General features: G+C 36.1%; 2 protein-coding genes across 8 annotated transcripts; both read right to left on the bottom strand.

Moving 5' to 3' along the window:
* Window positions 1-7356: 7356 nt before the first annotated feature.
* On the bottom strand, window positions 7357-15318 carry LOC121991826 (mitochondrial outer membrane protein porin 1-like). 7 transcript variants are annotated; one of them, XM_042545880.1, is made up of 10 exons: window positions 14980-15316; window positions 14590-14770; window positions 14354-14467; window positions 11256-11344; window positions 10062-10306; window positions 9900-9967; window positions 8868-8978; window positions 8383-8472; window positions 8079-8287; window positions 7357-7954 (listed from the first exon to the last, which is right to left on the bottom strand). In XM_042545880.1, the coding sequence occupies exons 5-10, from the start codon at window positions 10102-10104 to the stop codon at window positions 7648-7650; spliced, it is 828 nt and encodes a 275-aa protein (XP_042401814.1). In that variant the 5' UTR covers window positions 10105-10306; window positions 11256-11344; window positions 14354-14467; window positions 14590-14770; window positions 14980-15316; the 3' UTR covers window positions 7357-7647. The 7 variants fall into 7 exon arrangements, with proteins under 7 accessions (XP_042401814.1, XP_042401812.1, XP_042401813.1 ...); XM_042545878.1 differs by lacking the exons at window positions 9900-9967; window positions 10062-10306 and having other exon boundaries at window positions 13283-14467; window positions 14980-15318; XM_042545879.1 differs by lacking the exons at window positions 9900-9967; window positions 10062-10306 and having other exon boundaries at window positions 13293-14467; window positions 14980-15318.
* Window positions 15319-15546: 228 nt separating this feature from the next.
* On the bottom strand, window positions 15547-15972 carry LOC121989899. Its single transcript, XM_042544199.1, has one exon. The coding sequence runs from the start codon at window positions 15961-15963 to the stop codon at window positions 15559-15561; it is 405 nt and encodes a 134-aa protein (XP_042400133.1). The 5' UTR covers window positions 15964-15972; the 3' UTR covers window positions 15547-15558.
* Window positions 15973-17959: the final 1987 nt, after the last annotated feature.

Here is a 17959-nt window from a genome sequence, read left to right as displayed (position 1 = left end):
AAAAATTATTAACTTAAACAAATTATAATCTAATTTTTAAATTTTAAAATCGGAAATTATTAGAAGAGAAATTTTATTAACTCAAATATATTATAATTCAACCCATAAACTTTAAAATCTTAAAAGTTAAATACATATAATATACTTTAAATAAATAAATGAATAAACCTTATGCCAACTCGGGTGCCTGGATTAACTCTCGTGTCTATACAGTGACCCGGCGAGAAAATTCCATTTTCAGTCCTGTAATTTATATTTTTTTCAATTTTAGTCCTGTTATGAATTAATTTACGTTCTTAGTCCTGTAACTTGTAATATTTTTCAATTTCAATCCTTTTTCCTCCAAAATTAAAATTTTTTAACCGAAAATATCTAGTTTGTGGTTGGAATATAAAAAACACATGGGTCATAAAAAATCAAAATTTCCAAATTCATTTACAACTCATCATTTTCAGTTGAAAATTTTCAATTTTAGAGGAAAAATGACTGAAATTGAAAAATATTATAAGTTACGGGACTAAAAATATAAATTGACTTATAACAAGACTAAAATTGAAAAAAATATAAAATACATAACTAAAAACATAATTTTCTCATGACCCAGCACTTTTATATATATATATATATATATATATATATATATATATATATATATATATATATATATATATATATATATATTCAACCAAACTTTGAGATTCAGAAATTGACTTTGAAATGAGTCAAGAAGCGTTTACATTAAGACAATGAAAATACATTGATTATATTAAAATTTGCTAGAAGTTTATATATTATTAATTATATATAAATATATTTAGCACCGTAAGTGTGCATGGTCGATTTTTAGAGTACATTGTTCGATCTTTAATTGGGAAGTGGTAAAAGGTGATATCGTTCGTCCCCAGTGCTCGTGAAGACAGGTAAATCATGGTAGCTGGAGAAGTTAGTGTGCAGTAGGAAGAGGTGCACAAGGACCAGGGAATTACGCCCTGACTATCCTGCGGTTTAAACCCACGCTCTCAAATGGTAAACTTCTACGCACTAACCGTTCCAGATAACCTAGTGGGGCATCAATAATAATTCAATAATAATTAAGCAGATCCTTAATTGGGAAGCAACATAGCCAGGTGGGGTTGGACGTCCATGTCTGGCGGAGTGACTGTCTGCGGAATGCAATGTCTAAACTCAGGTGGATATGAGCTATCCAATAGTGATGGGCGAGATATGAAAGTTATAAATTTTTTTTATTCCTATTATTTTAGCAGGCTAATATGTATAACCGTGAAATCAAGAATTATAAATTTTATAAATATTTATTTATGAAATCATTATATTCATTAAATTATAAGGATTTCTCGAATTTTTATTTTTTAATAGGTTGATCTGCATCTAGTTTGACTGGTTGAGAATTTTTCAATTTATCAAGATAACGTGATAACTAACTAGTTCATCTTATTTTGTCAGATGATAATTTTTGATGAACCAGCCTAACTGATAACCACTTAATCAATTAGACAACTCTATAAAAAAAAATGATAAATTTAATTAGTTAGCATCATTGACTAGTCATGAGATGATAGAATTTTTCTATAAAAAAAAATGATAAATTTAATTAGTTAGCATCATTGACTAGTCATGAGATGATAGAATTTTTCCATTGACCATCAAGGTAAATTGAAAAGTGCGCACTATGGACAGATCTGAAACCAATATCCTTTAGTTCGGGTACTGTTTGAAGAAAAAAATTCATAATTAAAGATTAAACCGTGGATATGAATATGTAGATGACAATCTAAATATTTTAGCTGACATCATAATCACGGGACAACCAATTGGACAACTCTAGTTAAAAGATCATCACCAAAGTTGATAATTAGCAATGCAAATTACTTGTGTAACAAGATTCACACATAATATGTCTAAACCATTGAAGTCGAAATCAAGTCTTTATTCTTCGAATTAGAACATAATCTTGATCTTCCAAACTAATCCACAAGAAATACATATTTTTATTTATTTATTTCTTATCTATTTGTATGTGACATCGACACATTTCTTCTAAATTTCATCACCATACAACAATATCAACCGTAAATTACTGCGTTCGTTCGTTCGTTCGTTCGTTCGTTCATTTTTCTTCAACATGCCCGGCTTCCTCCTTGAACAGAACGAGGCCACAGAAGCCACCGCCAGCGACCACCGCCGCCGCCGCCCGGATGGCCAACTTAACCGGCCACAGCCCGATCTCCGACGACGCTCTCCAGCCGAACACAAGCACGAGCGAGGCGGACAGCGCCCAAACCGCCGCCCTCACCCTCGCCTTTTCCTCCGGCGATCCGCCGGCGCCCTGGCCCATCAGCCGCTCAAACTTCCCGAGCAGAAGGAAGAGGAGCAGCAGGTCGACGTAGCAGAACAGCGCGAAGGCCATCGCCGGCGGGTCGCGGCGCGCCACGTACGCCGACACCGCGGCGTTCAACGTGATCAGGCTGACCGCGACGAGAGGGCGCATCGAGATCGAGCTGGCCAATCGAGCAACTTTGGTGAAAGTGTTGCCGCATTCGCCTTCCATGAAGAGAAACAGTTGGTAGTTTTTATTAGCTTCCAGAGGAAGAAGCAGGGATCCTAAGGAGTATATATAGGCAACCAAACTTTCAGACCAAGAAATCGACTTTTGACATTTATTATTTTTCTTGGAAGTAAACGAGTATTTCTATTTTTCATTTAATATTTTATTCAGGTTTCGTATGATGAGCCCAATTTGACTTAGAAGACTAATTGATTATATTAAAATTTTCTAGCAAAAAGTTTTGATAGGAGGATTTCTTTTTATCAAAATCAAAAGTTTAAATCTACGGTAAAATAGAAAAAAATCTTCAATCACAACTTGAATTTTGTATATAATCTCCACTCATAAAAAACTTTATTTCTATTCCTCGTATGTAAAATTTTATTTACTTCAACTCCCTCATGCAACTATTGTGACCTAATTGCCCCTCAAATTTTTTAGGTACAAAAGTTCAAAAATGAGTATAATTCCTCTTAAATTCAACACTTTACATTAAAATCGAGTATATTTTCTATTAAATTGAGAATATTTTTTTTCCTATTTTAATATAATTCCTCCTAAATTCAGCACCATGTAAAAAAAAATCTAATATATTTTCTATCCAATTAAGTATCATTTAAAGAAAATCTAGTATATTTTCTATCCAATTGAGTATCATTCAAAGAAAATCTAGTATATTCGAGTATATTTTCTATTAAAATTACCCTTCATATTTTTTTAGATATAAATAGTCTAAAAATGAGTATAATTCCTATTAAATTCAGTATTTTAAACTAGAATCGAGTATATTTTCTATTAAATTGAGTACAACTTTTTTCCTATTTAATATAATTCCTCCTAAATTCAATACCATTTGAAAAAAATCTAGTATATTTTTCATCCAATTGAGTATCATTTAAAGAAAATATAGTATATTTTACATCCAATTGAGTATCATTTAAAGAAAATCTAGTATATTTTCCATCCAATTGAAGTAAAAAAGAATCGTACTCAATTTGATAGAAAATATACTAGATTATAGTTTAATGTACTATATTTAAGAGGATTTATACTTATTTTTAGATTTTTTATACTTAAAATATCAGGGACAATTAGATAAGTATATTAGACTAGGGAGTGAAAAGAAAGATTTTTCAATGAGAAGTACCTGCAAAGTTATATTTACTAATGGAGACTGCATGTAAATTTTCCCTTAAATCTATAAAATGGTACTAAAGTTTATTATGGTGCATGGTACTTTTAATTTAAAAATAAAAAATGATTTTATTTTTTAAAGCTCTGGTGTTGTTCGTGGAAACAAGCATTCGATCGAGAATTAATCGAAACCCATGATGTGGGTAGTCACCGCTGACAACCTGAGCAAATCTGCTTAGCACATAGAATGTTCTTTCTTATGGGGAAAAAAACAATAATCTAGTTGTTACAGAAAAATTAAGAACATCTTATGAAAAAAAATCAATTTTAATTAAAATTCGGGAAAAATACTTTTAACCCTCTTTTATTCTCTAGCAAGTAACATTTTGTCTCTTATATTTTAAAAATAATATTTAATCCCTTTGACTAAAGTCAATTGTGAAAAAAAATTATAAAAAGATAATTATGTCTTTATTTTTGAATAATCTTAAGAGAGAAAAATTATATTAAATTTATTAATAATTTAAGCTCATTTCTTGAAATCTAAATTAATTTTAAATAATTCAAGATCCTAATTGATATTTTGAATATGTGTATGATTGTTGATTTACTAATTAAAATTAATGAATTATACGTAATTTCTAATAACATATATAAAGATTAATATTTAATTATATAAATAAATTAAAATAAAATAGTTTAAAATATATATTTTTATCACTTCGGCTGTGCAACCTTCGAATACAATATATAATAATTATTTTCTTCAATTTTTTCTAAATTTAAACTTACACAAGGGAAAAAACAAAGAAAATTTAAAGAGAAAGGGATAGGCGCATAATACTCGAGTCAGACAAAACGAGGTGAAATGTCATTTTAATAATATTTAAAAAGGCACCATTTTAATGATGATAATAATAAAAGATAGTCTTTTAATTTTTAACGAAAATATATCTAAATAAAAAATGAAAATGTATACGTATGAATACAGACCATCTTCCTTGTAAGCTACTGAGACCTTCTGGTAATACACTTGGATCGCGAGGCTGTTAAGATGTGGAATTATATTTTGCAGGCTTATTGACCTCAAAAAGAAAAGGCTTTTAATAGGAGTTGAGCACGCAATATCAGAGTTATAATACCAAACAACAAACAAAAGGCCTCCTTAGGGCAAGACTCCGATTTGCAAAGCTGTTCACTTAGTAAATCATCGTCTGGCAAAGAGAATGCAGAACTTGCACATATAATATTGAACGCCGTCCCAAGTCCTGAAATCAAAAGGACGCCATTGCATTGCCTAGTCTGTGCTTCCTAGTCCTACATTGTTCCCTTACTAAAGTGTTCCACACAGTCACATTCGTTAGGGCCTAAGGACCAAGGACAAGCGCACCTCCTTGGCATTCTTTTCCATGGCTACTGTATCAACTTCCCCAGAGATTGTGAAAAATGATTTTGGCTTCCACTCGTGCTGGATTAATGCACTACCTCTCCCCTAATTGTTGAGTCGAGCCTTGACCATGGTAAGAGGGTCCAGGGCATGTTGTGTCCCAAAGGTTAGTTGTTTATAAAATCGAGCTTTGTCATTGTGTTAGTTGTTTATAAAATTTCTTCAAAATATTGTAAATATTATTTTTGAATGTTGAAAAATTATATATTAAATTTTATTTTCAAATTTTATATTTTAAATAATTTATAATACTAGAAAATTTTATATTATTTTTTTATATTTTTTATCTATAAAAAAGATAACGATTTTTACCGTGGTAAAATTATTATTTTTGCCTTCAAAGATAACTGTTTTAAACTATTATCATTGAGTACTTTTTTAATAACATGATCTTTAATAAAAATTCTAAAAGAACTACGACAACGTGAAAAACTTTTATTGTTAAACTTTTTTCTTATAGTGAAAATTGATAATTTGCACTGCAAATTATTCATGTAACAAGATTCACACGTAATATATCTAAACGCGAATTAAAAATATTAAAAGGAACATAATCTTGAATCTTCAAAACTAATACACAAGAAATACATAATTTTTTTAATTTATATTCTTATTTATTTGTATGAACCATCAATGACATCGACACGTTTCTTCTAAATTTCATCATCATGTAACAATATCATACGTAAATTACTGCGTTCGTTCGTTCGTTCGCTCATTTTTCTTCAACATGCCCGGCTTCCTCCTTGAACAGAACGAGGCCACAGAAGCCACCGCCAGCGACCACCGCCGCCGCCGCCCGGATGGTTAACTTAACCGGCCACAGCCCGATCTCTGAAGACGCTCTCCAGCCGAACACAAGCACGAGCGAGGCGGACAGCGCCCAAACCGCCGCCCTCACCCTCGCTTTTTCTTCCAGCGATCCGCCGGCGCCCTGGCCCATCAGCCGCTCAAACTTCCCGAGCAGAAGGAAGAGGAGCAGCAGGTCGACGTAGCAGAACAGTGCGAAGGCCATCGCCGGCGGATCGCTGCGCGCCACGTACGCCGACACCGCGGCGTTCAACGTGAGGCTGACCGCAACGAGAGGGCGCATCGAGATCGCGCTGGCCAATCGAGCAACTTTGGTGAAAGTGTTGCTGCATTCGCCTTCCATGGTGAGAGAGAGAGAGAGTTCTTAACTTTTGTTAGCTTCCAGTGGAAGAGCCATTGATCCTTCGAGACATATATATTTATAGCCAACTATAAACTTTAACATCAAGAAATGTATACTGACTTTGAGATTACTCAAAGAACCGTGTTGACTGAGATAAAAAAGTCTTGTTGATTATATTAAAGGATTTCTTTTATCAAAATCAAAAGTTTAAAATCTATAAAATGATAATATTAAAGTTTATTATGTTGGTATTTTTAAATTTTAAAAATAAAAATTAATGAAAATAACTCTATCTTATTAGTTTTATTAAGAATCGGTACTTTACTGACTAATTTTTGTAAAATCTAAAATAAAATTATATTATTATCTTTTATTTCATATCAAAAATAATTTTAAATTTTATTAATAATTTTCATAAATAAATCTTATTTTAATTTTCATAAATAAATAAAAAGGTGAAGACTCAATTATTATTTTAATTTTCATAAATAAATATAAAGTTGAAGACTCAATTATGCTACGTATTATTAAAAAATTTTCATATTAATCAATTAGAAATCTAAAATTAATCAATTAAAAATTTATTTTTTTAATCTCACATTTTAAAATTGACAATATAAAAAAAATTTAAAAATTTTTATTAATCAATTAGAAATATAAAATTAATCAATTAAAAATTTACTTTTTTAATCTCATATTTTAGAATTGACAGTATAAAAAAATTTTTAAAAATTTATAAGATAGAATTGACAGTATAAAGAAAATTTAAAAATTTCTATAAGATAGAATTGACAGTATAAAAAAAATTTAAAAATTTCTATAAATATCTTAGATAGACAATGTTGAAATGTAAATTTTTTTACTAAGATTAAATATAATATTAAATTAATTATAAATTAATATTAAATTAATATTAAATTAATTTTTTATAAGTAGGAATCCATTATAGTAACTTACTGTACCTTTGGTTAAGATTAAAAATACTAGAGAGTAGGGGAATACAGGCGAATTCTTCTTCTCTCACACCTGATAGAAAATTTAAAAACAAGAAATGGATACCGTAGCCATTGGTAGGATTGGCCGAGCAAAAGTGTTATACTACCAAGCAACAAACAGAAATAAAAAGGCCTCCTTAGTTAGGGCCGAATTCCGATATGCAATTTTTGATGTTCTACTTTCTAGCAAAGTTGTTTACTTACTAAATCATTGTCTGGCAGAGAGAATGCAGATCTTGCACATAGAATATTGGGCGCCCTTCAAGTCCTGAAATCAGAAGAACGCCATTGCCTAGTCTGTGCTTCCTAGTCCTACATTGTTTCCCTTACTAAAGTGTTCCAGTCACATTCGTTAGGGCCTAAGGACCAAGGACAAGCCCACCTTGGCATTCTTTTCGATGGCTATTGTATCAACTTCCCCAGAGATTGTGAAAAATGATTTTGGCTTCCACTCGTGCTGGATTAGTGCACTACCTCTCCCGTAATTGTTGAATCGAGCCTTGACCATGGTAAGAGGATCCAGGGCATGTTGTGTCCCAATGGTTAGGGTGTTCTCGTTGCTGGAGAAGCTACGAGAGAGCTCCGCCCCCACTGCTGTACTGGACAATGGACTCACCAGGTGGTAGCAGGATGCAGTTAAGTTGTTCCCCTTGTCGTTCCTAGAAGCAGGGTTCAAAATAGCCCCTTATAAATCAGGTCGTGGCTCCACTTTCACAAGAGTATTTGGTCAAAGCATTTATATTTTACTTCCCAATGAAGGATGAGAAGCATCAATGTACTTACAGAGTCAACGAGGCAATGAGATTAGCATTAATGACGTTCAACCCTCCGTTGTATTTGATGAAATTTCCTCCCGCAGTGTCAAATGCTATATCGGCTCCGACAGAGAAAGCATTAGTACCAACCACCCCTGAGAGGTTCACCACAGGCTGGGTAGTCAATCCAATACCAGCAGTGACGCTAGCATAATCATGTAGGTATTGCAGCTCAACCTGCCAACCAGAACATAACCAGTATATAGTAAAGTCGAGCTGCATAACCAACAGTTTAGTTATTTACTACTATTTAAAGGCAAACAATTAGTCACCTTTCCTGACTGCTGATTTGGTATAACGAAACTTAATATTGATCTCAGCCCAGGGGTAGCCAGTTCATCGACTGTAACAGTTGTTAGAAGCTGGGAACAAATAAAAAAAATCACAATTGACCTTGGATCTTGTATAAAATAGATGAAATAGATGACTTAGGCAGGGAAACTCTTAATGCTTAAGCATGGTTAAGAAGCCTCATCTCAATCCAAATTGCCAAGGCACTTGGGCAAGAAACTTCTTGGCATTTAAGTATGCTTAAGCAGCCTCAATTAAAGAAGGCTAACTTTGCACCTCTAATTCTTTCCTCCTTTGATGCCTTTTGATAGAAAAAACAATTCCATGGATATGCATGGGGCATGTGAATTGAAAGGGTTTCTTTTAAACAAGTATAGAACGACTGGCATGTGATGGAATCATAAAAAGGTCACAAAATTGATTTTAAATGAATGGCTGAGGCATAAAAACTGCGATCACAACTTACAGTTGAGTCTGATGTTGCTTTAACATCAAAAGTGACATTTTTATTCTTTATCTGAGACTGTAGCTCGCCAATGATCAGTTCATTCTTCCTTGTGCCAGATGCTGTAATGGCCTGCAATAGTAGATAATATCAACTACATGATAATCAGGTTCAATGCAGATCAGTAAGGCATACTCCGAGCTCCTTTCTCAAAAGTATTACTAACAAAAGAAGTCAGCCGCGACATGCATCATGTAATTACAAATCAAGAATAGCTTTGCTCTATGAATGTCTAAAGTATTCCTCTCAGATTAATGGGTAAAATGTACCACAGCCATTCATAGACCACAAGCTGAGTTTTTTCTGAAATCACAGGAGATAACACAACTGCCCCAACTACAAATAATTGAAATCTGTGGTTTATACTTTAGTTCCAACCAACTAGAAAAGCAAATGACAATCCCCAATAGGTTATAAAATAGGAGGAAAATGTTAGTAAAAAAATGCTAATAAAATTAATAGATGTTATTGTCAGATGAGCTAAATCAAAGTGGTAGGGTAAGAATGCAAGGAAACCTACAAGAAGAATTGGAAAAAAATGAGCATAATTAAAGGAACGACCTCTTTATATAGCAAATAGATGTCAGATTGACCAACTACTGCAATGTGATCGATCTATGACCAGTCAAAAGTGCACGATCTATGACCAGTCAAAAGTGCAGGCAAAGAGTCGTGAGTCCCATCATTTCAAAAAATATATATATTCCATAACTTGAAAAAACGATAGTTGCACAGGTAAATGAATTGCAATTAACGGCTATATGTTGACATTTCAACTCAAGTGATTGTGTTTTTCATGGAAGAAATTCATGAAAACTTAAAAACGGAGAATTGTGTAAGATTAACAATATAATTGTCAAATACACACGCTCGCTTAATGCAGAATCTTACAAAAAAAAAAAGAAGCTAAAACCCTGAGCAACTGAAGCTAGGAAATCAAAATCAAAATCATTTTGGCCAAGAAAGAATGAAGCAGATCGAACAAGAACATACAACTCCATTCAAAGTACAGGTAGTGAGAGTGAACTTCTGGTCTGTCTGGTAGTCCTTATAAAGAAGATCCGCACCAAAATATTAAAAAAACAAAATCAGCAAAAGAAGAACAAAACCAGAAGCAGATTGAAACGAAACTAAAATCACGAATCACGCAAGTACCTCTCGCTTTCTTTCCGATGTCGGAGTACAATCCCGGACCCATCGCTTCTTCGACGCCCTAAAAATCGCACCGAGTGAAAACTTGCAGTGTGTTTACTGCTGTTACCATTCTTTTATTCCTCGCACGAGGAATGAAGTCGCAAACAACGCTGGTAGACGTGGCGTAATCTAAACCGCATATTCAAAATAAAGGGTGAGGATCGTTCAACCTCCATCTTCTTCGCGGAGGGTTATTTCGGCCGATCCTGACCATTAGGCGAGTGAGAAATCAATGACCGTTGGTTGCGTACGAATGGCTGTGATGGGAGCCTGAAATAAAGCGGTGCGTACTAACACCGCCTTGCAAAAAATATTTACGAGAAAAGCCAAAAATATTTTATCACCTAAAATAATTAATTTATAACAAAATAATTTCTGTGTAGGAATAATATCCGATTTCTCTAAGCTGTTTGAGCTTTTATGTTCCTGCTTGATCGAGTGTAAAATGTGATTTCACCTAGAGATAGAGAAATTAATGGTACATATGATAGTAAAAAACTGGGTCGCCCAATGAAAGCCTTGGGACAATGGTAGCATAATGTCAGGCAAGCTGGAGAAACAAGGATCTAAAGGAAAAAGGAGATAGAAGACTAAAATATTTACGAGATCCAAAAAGACACAGGTTAAGAATCACCACTCTCAAGTCAAAACTAGAAAAATCTCACAGCCCGAAAAGGAATACAGAGAACAGAAGGAGAAGCTTAGAACTTCACTCTAAGGGATACTTATATATTGCTCTTGTGCCTTGCACCAACATTTTGAACTCTTATTTCTAAAGCCTCTTGGAACACATTTCCAAGTAGATATTTAACATTTAACAAGACCCTTGGGTACTTTATACAACACAAGCAGAACTCTTGGGACTAACAAACACATTGAACAGGGAATTGAAACTTTGATATTTTAAGCATCACATTTATTAAAACTCATAGAGACTCCGCCATTGGATAAAGCAATAATTCCCTTGGTTCTTGCATCATAACAACTAACATCAGTAGAATAAACTTGTTTAACCAAGTTCATATTTGAAAAGACACAACACAGAAGTTTTGAACTTATATATATGGGTTTTCAAAGAATAAGAATGTTCAAAAAGGGAAGCTCAAGGATAAGATAAATTTTTCCATAGACTTAGGGATTGGAGAACTCTAATACCTGGATAGAAGTAAGGATTGCAGCCACATCATAGATTGGACTCCATTGGTTTTGCAAAATATCCAAGCATATGCTTCCATCCACATAAACTAAAAATAAATCAATATGTATCAGGGCAATGCATATGAATAATAAACTCCTTAGAAATAAGAACAATATGTTTAACTTCTCAGAAACGTAATCACACTTGATAAGTCCTAAGCAAAAAAAAAAAAAAATGTTGAAGCAACTGTAATACATAATGAATCATGTGCCTCGGTCATTTCAATCTCTGCTAGAATATAAGAAACTAGTATTGATATTTGAGTGTCTTGAAGAATGGTGTGAGGACCTCTTTTGTATTTTTTTTCTACAATAACTCAATCCCATCAAGACTTGGGCAAAGTATCCTAAGTACGTGAATCAATAAAAGTGAAAGAACTAAATGGAATTGACTTTTTTAGCTATGGACGTTCTTATTATATTGGAGCAGTTTATGTTAATCGGTATTACATCATTCAGTAATCAGTCTCACTATGAGATAAGAGAACATGAATATAAGAATCGTGTGGTTAAATGTCATTAAAAACGGCATGGAGCCTCTTTAATATTCTATAAGTCAATCTCGCTGAAATAAAAAACTTGACCCCTTAGAGTAATCAGATAAGAAAAATTGAGGATCTTTGACTAAGGATATAAGTGCGAAGCAATTGCTCAAGGGAGGGCCTCCTGGCACTTGACACTTGGCACTTAGCGCTTGGCACATGCTACTGAATTTTAGAAAATTTATTATGTGCAAGGCAGAGTGTTTAGTCTGTAATGTGTCATCTACATTTGGATGCAGATGTGGAGTCAAGGACTATCAGCATCGCCAAGCTACATGTTAGCTTATCTAGGTAAATCAATTGGTGAACAAGTTGGAATATGTTCTTAAACTATGATACTTGGACTCTTCATCTTACTCCCTTTGCAACTGTATTAGATACTCACACTCAGACACACACTAACACTCCCAGCAACCACTCAATATTTTTATTGATCCCGTGAAGAATTTTAAAAAAGTCATGTTAACACTCAGATCCACCCCCTTGGGAATATTCGTATTGGATTCTGAGTAACATAGCTCTTAAAGAGTCGATGAAACTAGAATGTGACAACTAAGTTTTAAGACACATTGTCTCTCTAATCAATATTCCATGAAAGGACAAACTATGTAAAAGTTGGTTGCTACTTCATAAGAGAAAATGTGCAATCCAATAAAATTGTCCTATCATTTGTCAGTTCTAATGATCAATTAGCGAATTTGCTAGAGATCCTAGAATTGAGTATAGATGTAACAAACTAGGTTTCTATTTGAGTCGGCTTGAGGGGTGTTAGATATTACCGGTAAACACTATAACAGAAGGTTTAAGGTCTAATTTTATTTAACGAATAATCAACATAAATTGAAGGGATTATCATTGATGAGAAATTCTAATATATTTTTTTTCATTATTCCTAACACATGCTTTACTCATTGTTCTATCATAAGCTAGAGGCAATCAAGGACCATTGTGAACTAATGAAAAAAAAATTTGCATATTACAAAATCATTGTATCACATGGACACTATGCACTCTCCCAAGAAAAGCAGGAAACTTGTGAAGTAAGGAATATCATAAAAATACTCAGGATTATATGTAATCACTACTAATATACATTGTTTTTTTCAAACAAAGAAACTTGAGCCACACAGATGGCCATTTAGACAGGATTTTGAAGGGAACACTCCATGATTGCATATGGCCGCATATATGGCATATGCAATCTGCAAATGCAATTAAAAATTCATTGGATTTATTTAAACGAATTTAAACTAAACCTAAACCAAATTGACTCAAGACCTTAAATTATCCTTTTAGTAGCTTATAACTTAAACACTTATGTTAGAGTGATAGATACTTTCAGTATCAATATAAATCTTTAGTATTTTAATGTTGACAGCATATGATTTTGCATATTGGCTCGCATATTGTATATGTGTCGTGTAGTAGGCCAACGACATATACCTGCACGTACTTTGAAAACATAAGTTAGACCAAGGTTTAAAGTGTAAACCCATATCAGAGTTTTCATCCCTGGCTGAAACAAAACAGTTTCCTTTTGTCTCATCCATGTCAACAATTGGCCCGCTTTGAAGAGGAGCAAGAGGAGGGGCACTAAGAAAAAGCAGAGTAGGAGAAAGAAGGTTGTTGAAAAACCCTCAGGGCATCTAATAAGACCTGTGGGGTCATGACCATTACCTGAAAATCACATGAAACTGTTACTTCATGAATTGCTGAAAAGCAAGAACCAAAGCAAAACCTAGCCAAATGAAAAATCTGGCAGTGGAGTACAACTAGAGTGTATGAAACACCAAAAGGAATAGCAATTTGATTGACATCAATGTTTTTACAATAATGAGTGTTGAACACCATAATAGAAAGTGGTGCAAAATTAAGTAATACATTAGGCTCGTATGTCTTGAGTTTGTTGGTTATAAAAACTAGAGAACCGAAGTAAAAAAATAAAAAAGGCATACAGATTCAAAAAAAAAAAAACTTTAACCATTTTCTTCTCATAAATAGAAAGTGTAGGATAATAGTGACATAAAAAAAAAGTACAAAGTAAGAGAAAACAATGATAGAAAAGTAAAATCTTCTCTGCAGGTCAATCGATAATCATATTCAAAATATTTTAGAGGGGTACAAATTAACCAAACTAAATGATAGATAATTCTACAATCTCCTGCATTTTTCATGTCACTTAAATCTCAAATAGTTGTGCAGAAACTAGAAACTTGTGCTAATGATAAGCCAACTTTAAAAGGACCATATATGACATGGTAACACAAACAAGTTCCAATGAATTTGATGTTTGATTAAAAAAAAACGTCCAAGTAGTGATGATAGCAAATGATCGAAAGTTTTAAATAGATAATGCCACCTACATCCTAAGCTCGAATCTTTGGCACTTATTGCAAAAAAAAAAAGACGTCAAAGGATAAGTATAAAAGGCATGGAATTAGGGGAGGTAAGGGAAGAAGTATTAAAAAGCAACCGAGTTCCTCATAAATGCATGATGAGAGGAACAAGGTTTACTTGATAAGTGGAAACTTCCTTCTGCCAGCAATCAATATTCCACTCATCAACTCCTCTAGCTCCACACTAGTATTATACATTAAGATCATTACGAGCATCCATTTCTTCATTTTGCTGTAAAAGAGTACATAAAAACAAGCTCCTTAAAGAAAAAGTAAAATTGGCCAAAAATCCACAAAGATCAGACTGTTTTCACAATGTAAAATTGTTCATTATGCAAAACAAAAAAGCAGTACCTGCATGACAAGGTGTACAGTTGGGGCGAGAAAGACAATGAAGCGCCGGTCTCCTCCATTCTTTATTTTTTTTCCAAAGTGTTTTATTAACACGACAGCAATCATGGTCTTCCCTGATCCCGTGCCCAGCACTGCGATCACGTTCAGCTGCAGCGCCACTTCGTACACAGCAATTTGGTAACTGATACCAAATCAACCAAATTCGAGAAATCAAAGCCCACACTTCGGAGAATGAATACAAAACATACACAACGCCCAAATGAAAAAAAAAAAAAAAAAGGAATATTTTTCCTTGGTTCTTCTTGGAAGAAATTTATAACAAGAAACTCTGAAAAAATATTTTTTTAAAAAAAAAAGAAACGGAAATGAGAAGACCTAAGATGAAGCTACCTTCTGGGCTTAAATTCTCACGGGGCTTGGTGGGATGAGTTTCGATTCCCACGCAGCGCAAATAAATGAAAGGTAGAAACACCTGGACACCTGGGCTTAATTCAGTGCTCCAATTCTTGGCACTCCGGCCGCTGCTTCTACGCTGGCGTTGGCGCCGCCAACCCTTCCTCCTCCGTGGGATCGCCGTGGGTCTCTTTGAGCATTTCATCGATTCCGCCCGTCGGAGGAAAAGCAGTCAACAAGATCCGGCAGTAATCGTCAAAGCCCACCCCTCTATCGCTATCTCCCTCTCTCGCCCTTTAAACAGAAAACATAACCTAAAAATAGAAACTTTTAATTATTATTATTTGTATTTGGCACCGGCTTTTCGCTCTAATTCGATCGGTTCCGCCAGTGGCCCGTTTTTAGCTGAGAATCGAATTTTATTCATTCTCATAGGCAATTATTGTTTATTTCGCGCATCAATCGATTTCGGCCTGCTAATTAAATTATTTTATTCGTTTCGTAATTGTGTACGTATTCACAACCAATACATAGGAACGACACGTTTCTTCTGAATCTCATCATCATAAAACAATATCACACGCCAATTACTACGTTCGTTCGTTCATTCCTCTTGAACAGAAGGAGGCCATAGAATCCACCACCAGTTATCGCCGCCGCCGTCACCCGGATCGCCAACTTAACCTGCCACAGCGCGATTTCCAACGACACTCTCCAGCCGAGCACAAGCACGAGCGATGCGGACAGCACCCAAACCGCCGCCCTCGCCCTCGCCCTCGCCCTTTCCGCCGGCGACCCACCAGCGCCCTCGCCCTCGCCCATCAGCCGCTCAAACTTCCCGAACAGAAGGAAGAGCAGCAGTAGGTCGACGTAACAGAACAGCAAGAAGGCCATGGCCGGCGGATCGGCGAGCGCCATGTACGCCGACACAGCGGTGTTCCACGTGAGGCTGACAGCCGAAAGCGAGACGAGAGGGCGCATTGAGATGAAACTGGCAAATGAAGTAAGTTTGGTGGAAGTGTAAATGCGCTGGCGTTACAAGGAGAGAGGTTATTAGTAAGTGCAACAACTGATCCGTAGAATATATAAGAGCGTAATATTTGCCATTTCCCGACCGTCGCTTTCAGCGCTAATATTTGTCATTTCCCGGTCAGCACTGAAGCCGTCGCTTTCAGCGCTAATATTTGCCATTTCCCGGCCAGCGCTGAAGCCGTCGCCTTCAGCGCTACTCTCCTTCCCGGCCGTCGCTTTCAGCGCTAATATTTGCCATTTCCCGGCCAGCGCTGAAGCCGTCGCCTTCAGCGCTACTATCCTCGTTAAATCTTCCTGCAAATATTTCCCGGCCGTCGCTTTCAGCGCTAATATTTGCCATTTCCCGGCCAGCGCTGAAGCCGTCGCCTTCAGCGCTACTCTCCTCGTTAAATCTTCCTGCAAATATTTCCCGGCCGTCGCCTTCAGCGCTAAGCGCTACTCTCGTTAAATCTTCCTGCAAATATTTCCCGGCCAGCGCTGACCCGTCGCCTTCAGCGCTAAGCGCTACTCTCGTTAAATCTTCCTGCAAATATTTCCCGGCCGTCGCTTTCAGCGCTAAGCGCGCGCTAATATTTGCCATTTCCAGGCCAGCGCTTAAGCCGTCGCTCTTAGCGCACGCCGGTTGACCTCCGAAACCCACGCGTAAAGGACAAATCGCCCCCTCGAAGTGGGAAAGCGGCGATGTATGTCAGAAGAGCATCCTTCAAGATGTATGGTATATGAATATTCACTATATTGTGTATAAATTGATGCATGTTATAATGAATGAATCAGATTATTGGAGTTCAATCAAAATTTTATATTGAAAAAATTTGATAAAGATCATGGGATTAAAAGGATGTATGATATCTCTATTGGTATGAAACCTTTTGGGAAGAGTCAAAGAGCAAAGCCATTAAGACTTAGGTCCAAAGTGAACAATATCATGTCATTGTAGATATATGTGGACATCTTTTGAGCTCAACAAATGGTATCAGAGTCATGATCTGGACCAGATGCCATGTGGGGCGGCCTTGAACGAAGTTGAGGGGTGGGTCCGGAGTAGGTCAGGGTAACCGGATATTCGCGGGAAGGCCTGGAGCAGGTCAAGATGACCAGATACTCGTAGGGAGGCGAGTAGGTCAGAGTGACCGGATGCTCGCACTGAGGCACGAAGCAGGTCAAGGTAACCGAATACTTGCGAGGAGACGAGTAGGTCAGAGTGACCGGATGCTCGTACTGAGGCCCGAAGCAGGTCAAGGTGACCGAATACTCGCAGGGAGGCGAGTAAGTCAGGGCGACCGGATGCTCGCAGTGAGGCTCGAAGCAGGTCAAAGTAACTGAATGCTAGCGGGGAGGCCCAGAGTAGGTCAAGTTGACCAGGTGCGGATGCTTGCGGGGAGGCCCAGAGCAGGTCAGAGTGACCAGATGCTAGCGGGGAGGCCCGGACCATGAGAGTAATTGTGGTCCTTCGTTTGAGTGGAGGATTGTTAGAGTTCAATCAAAGTCCCACATTGGAAAGATTTGGTAAAGATCATGGGGTTAAAATGATGCATGATATCTCCATTGGCATGAGACTTTTTGGGGAGAGCCCAAGAACAAAGTCATGAGGGTCTATGCCCAAAGTGGACAATATCATGTCATTCTAGAGATATGTGGACATCATTTGGACTCAACAAAAGATGATATAGTGATCAAAGTTAGGATGACGCGGTAGTTAAAGTTAAGATGACGGATAGTTAAAGTTAAGATAGATGGGCACTCTCCATCTAATTCTGTTAATCGCTCGACCCCAAAGCTTTCAGGTCATGTCTGATCAACCTTAGAACATATCGCTCGAAAGAGGGTCGATCAACCCTAGAGTCAGCCGACCATATAGAGTCTAGTGCCTTACTATGGAATTAAAGAGACAATAGGCCCGGTCAATCAAAACTCGACCGACCTTCATCCGGTCGGACTCCACTGA

This window comes from Zingiber officinale, chromosome 6B, assembly GCF_018446385.1.
Source record: "Zingiber officinale cultivar Zhangliang chromosome 6B, Zo_v1.1, whole genome shotgun sequence".
NCBI lineage: Eukaryota > Viridiplantae > Streptophyta > Magnoliopsida > Zingiberales > Zingiberaceae > Zingiber > Zingiber officinale.
This window is presented reverse-complemented; position numbering and strand designations above follow the sequence as displayed.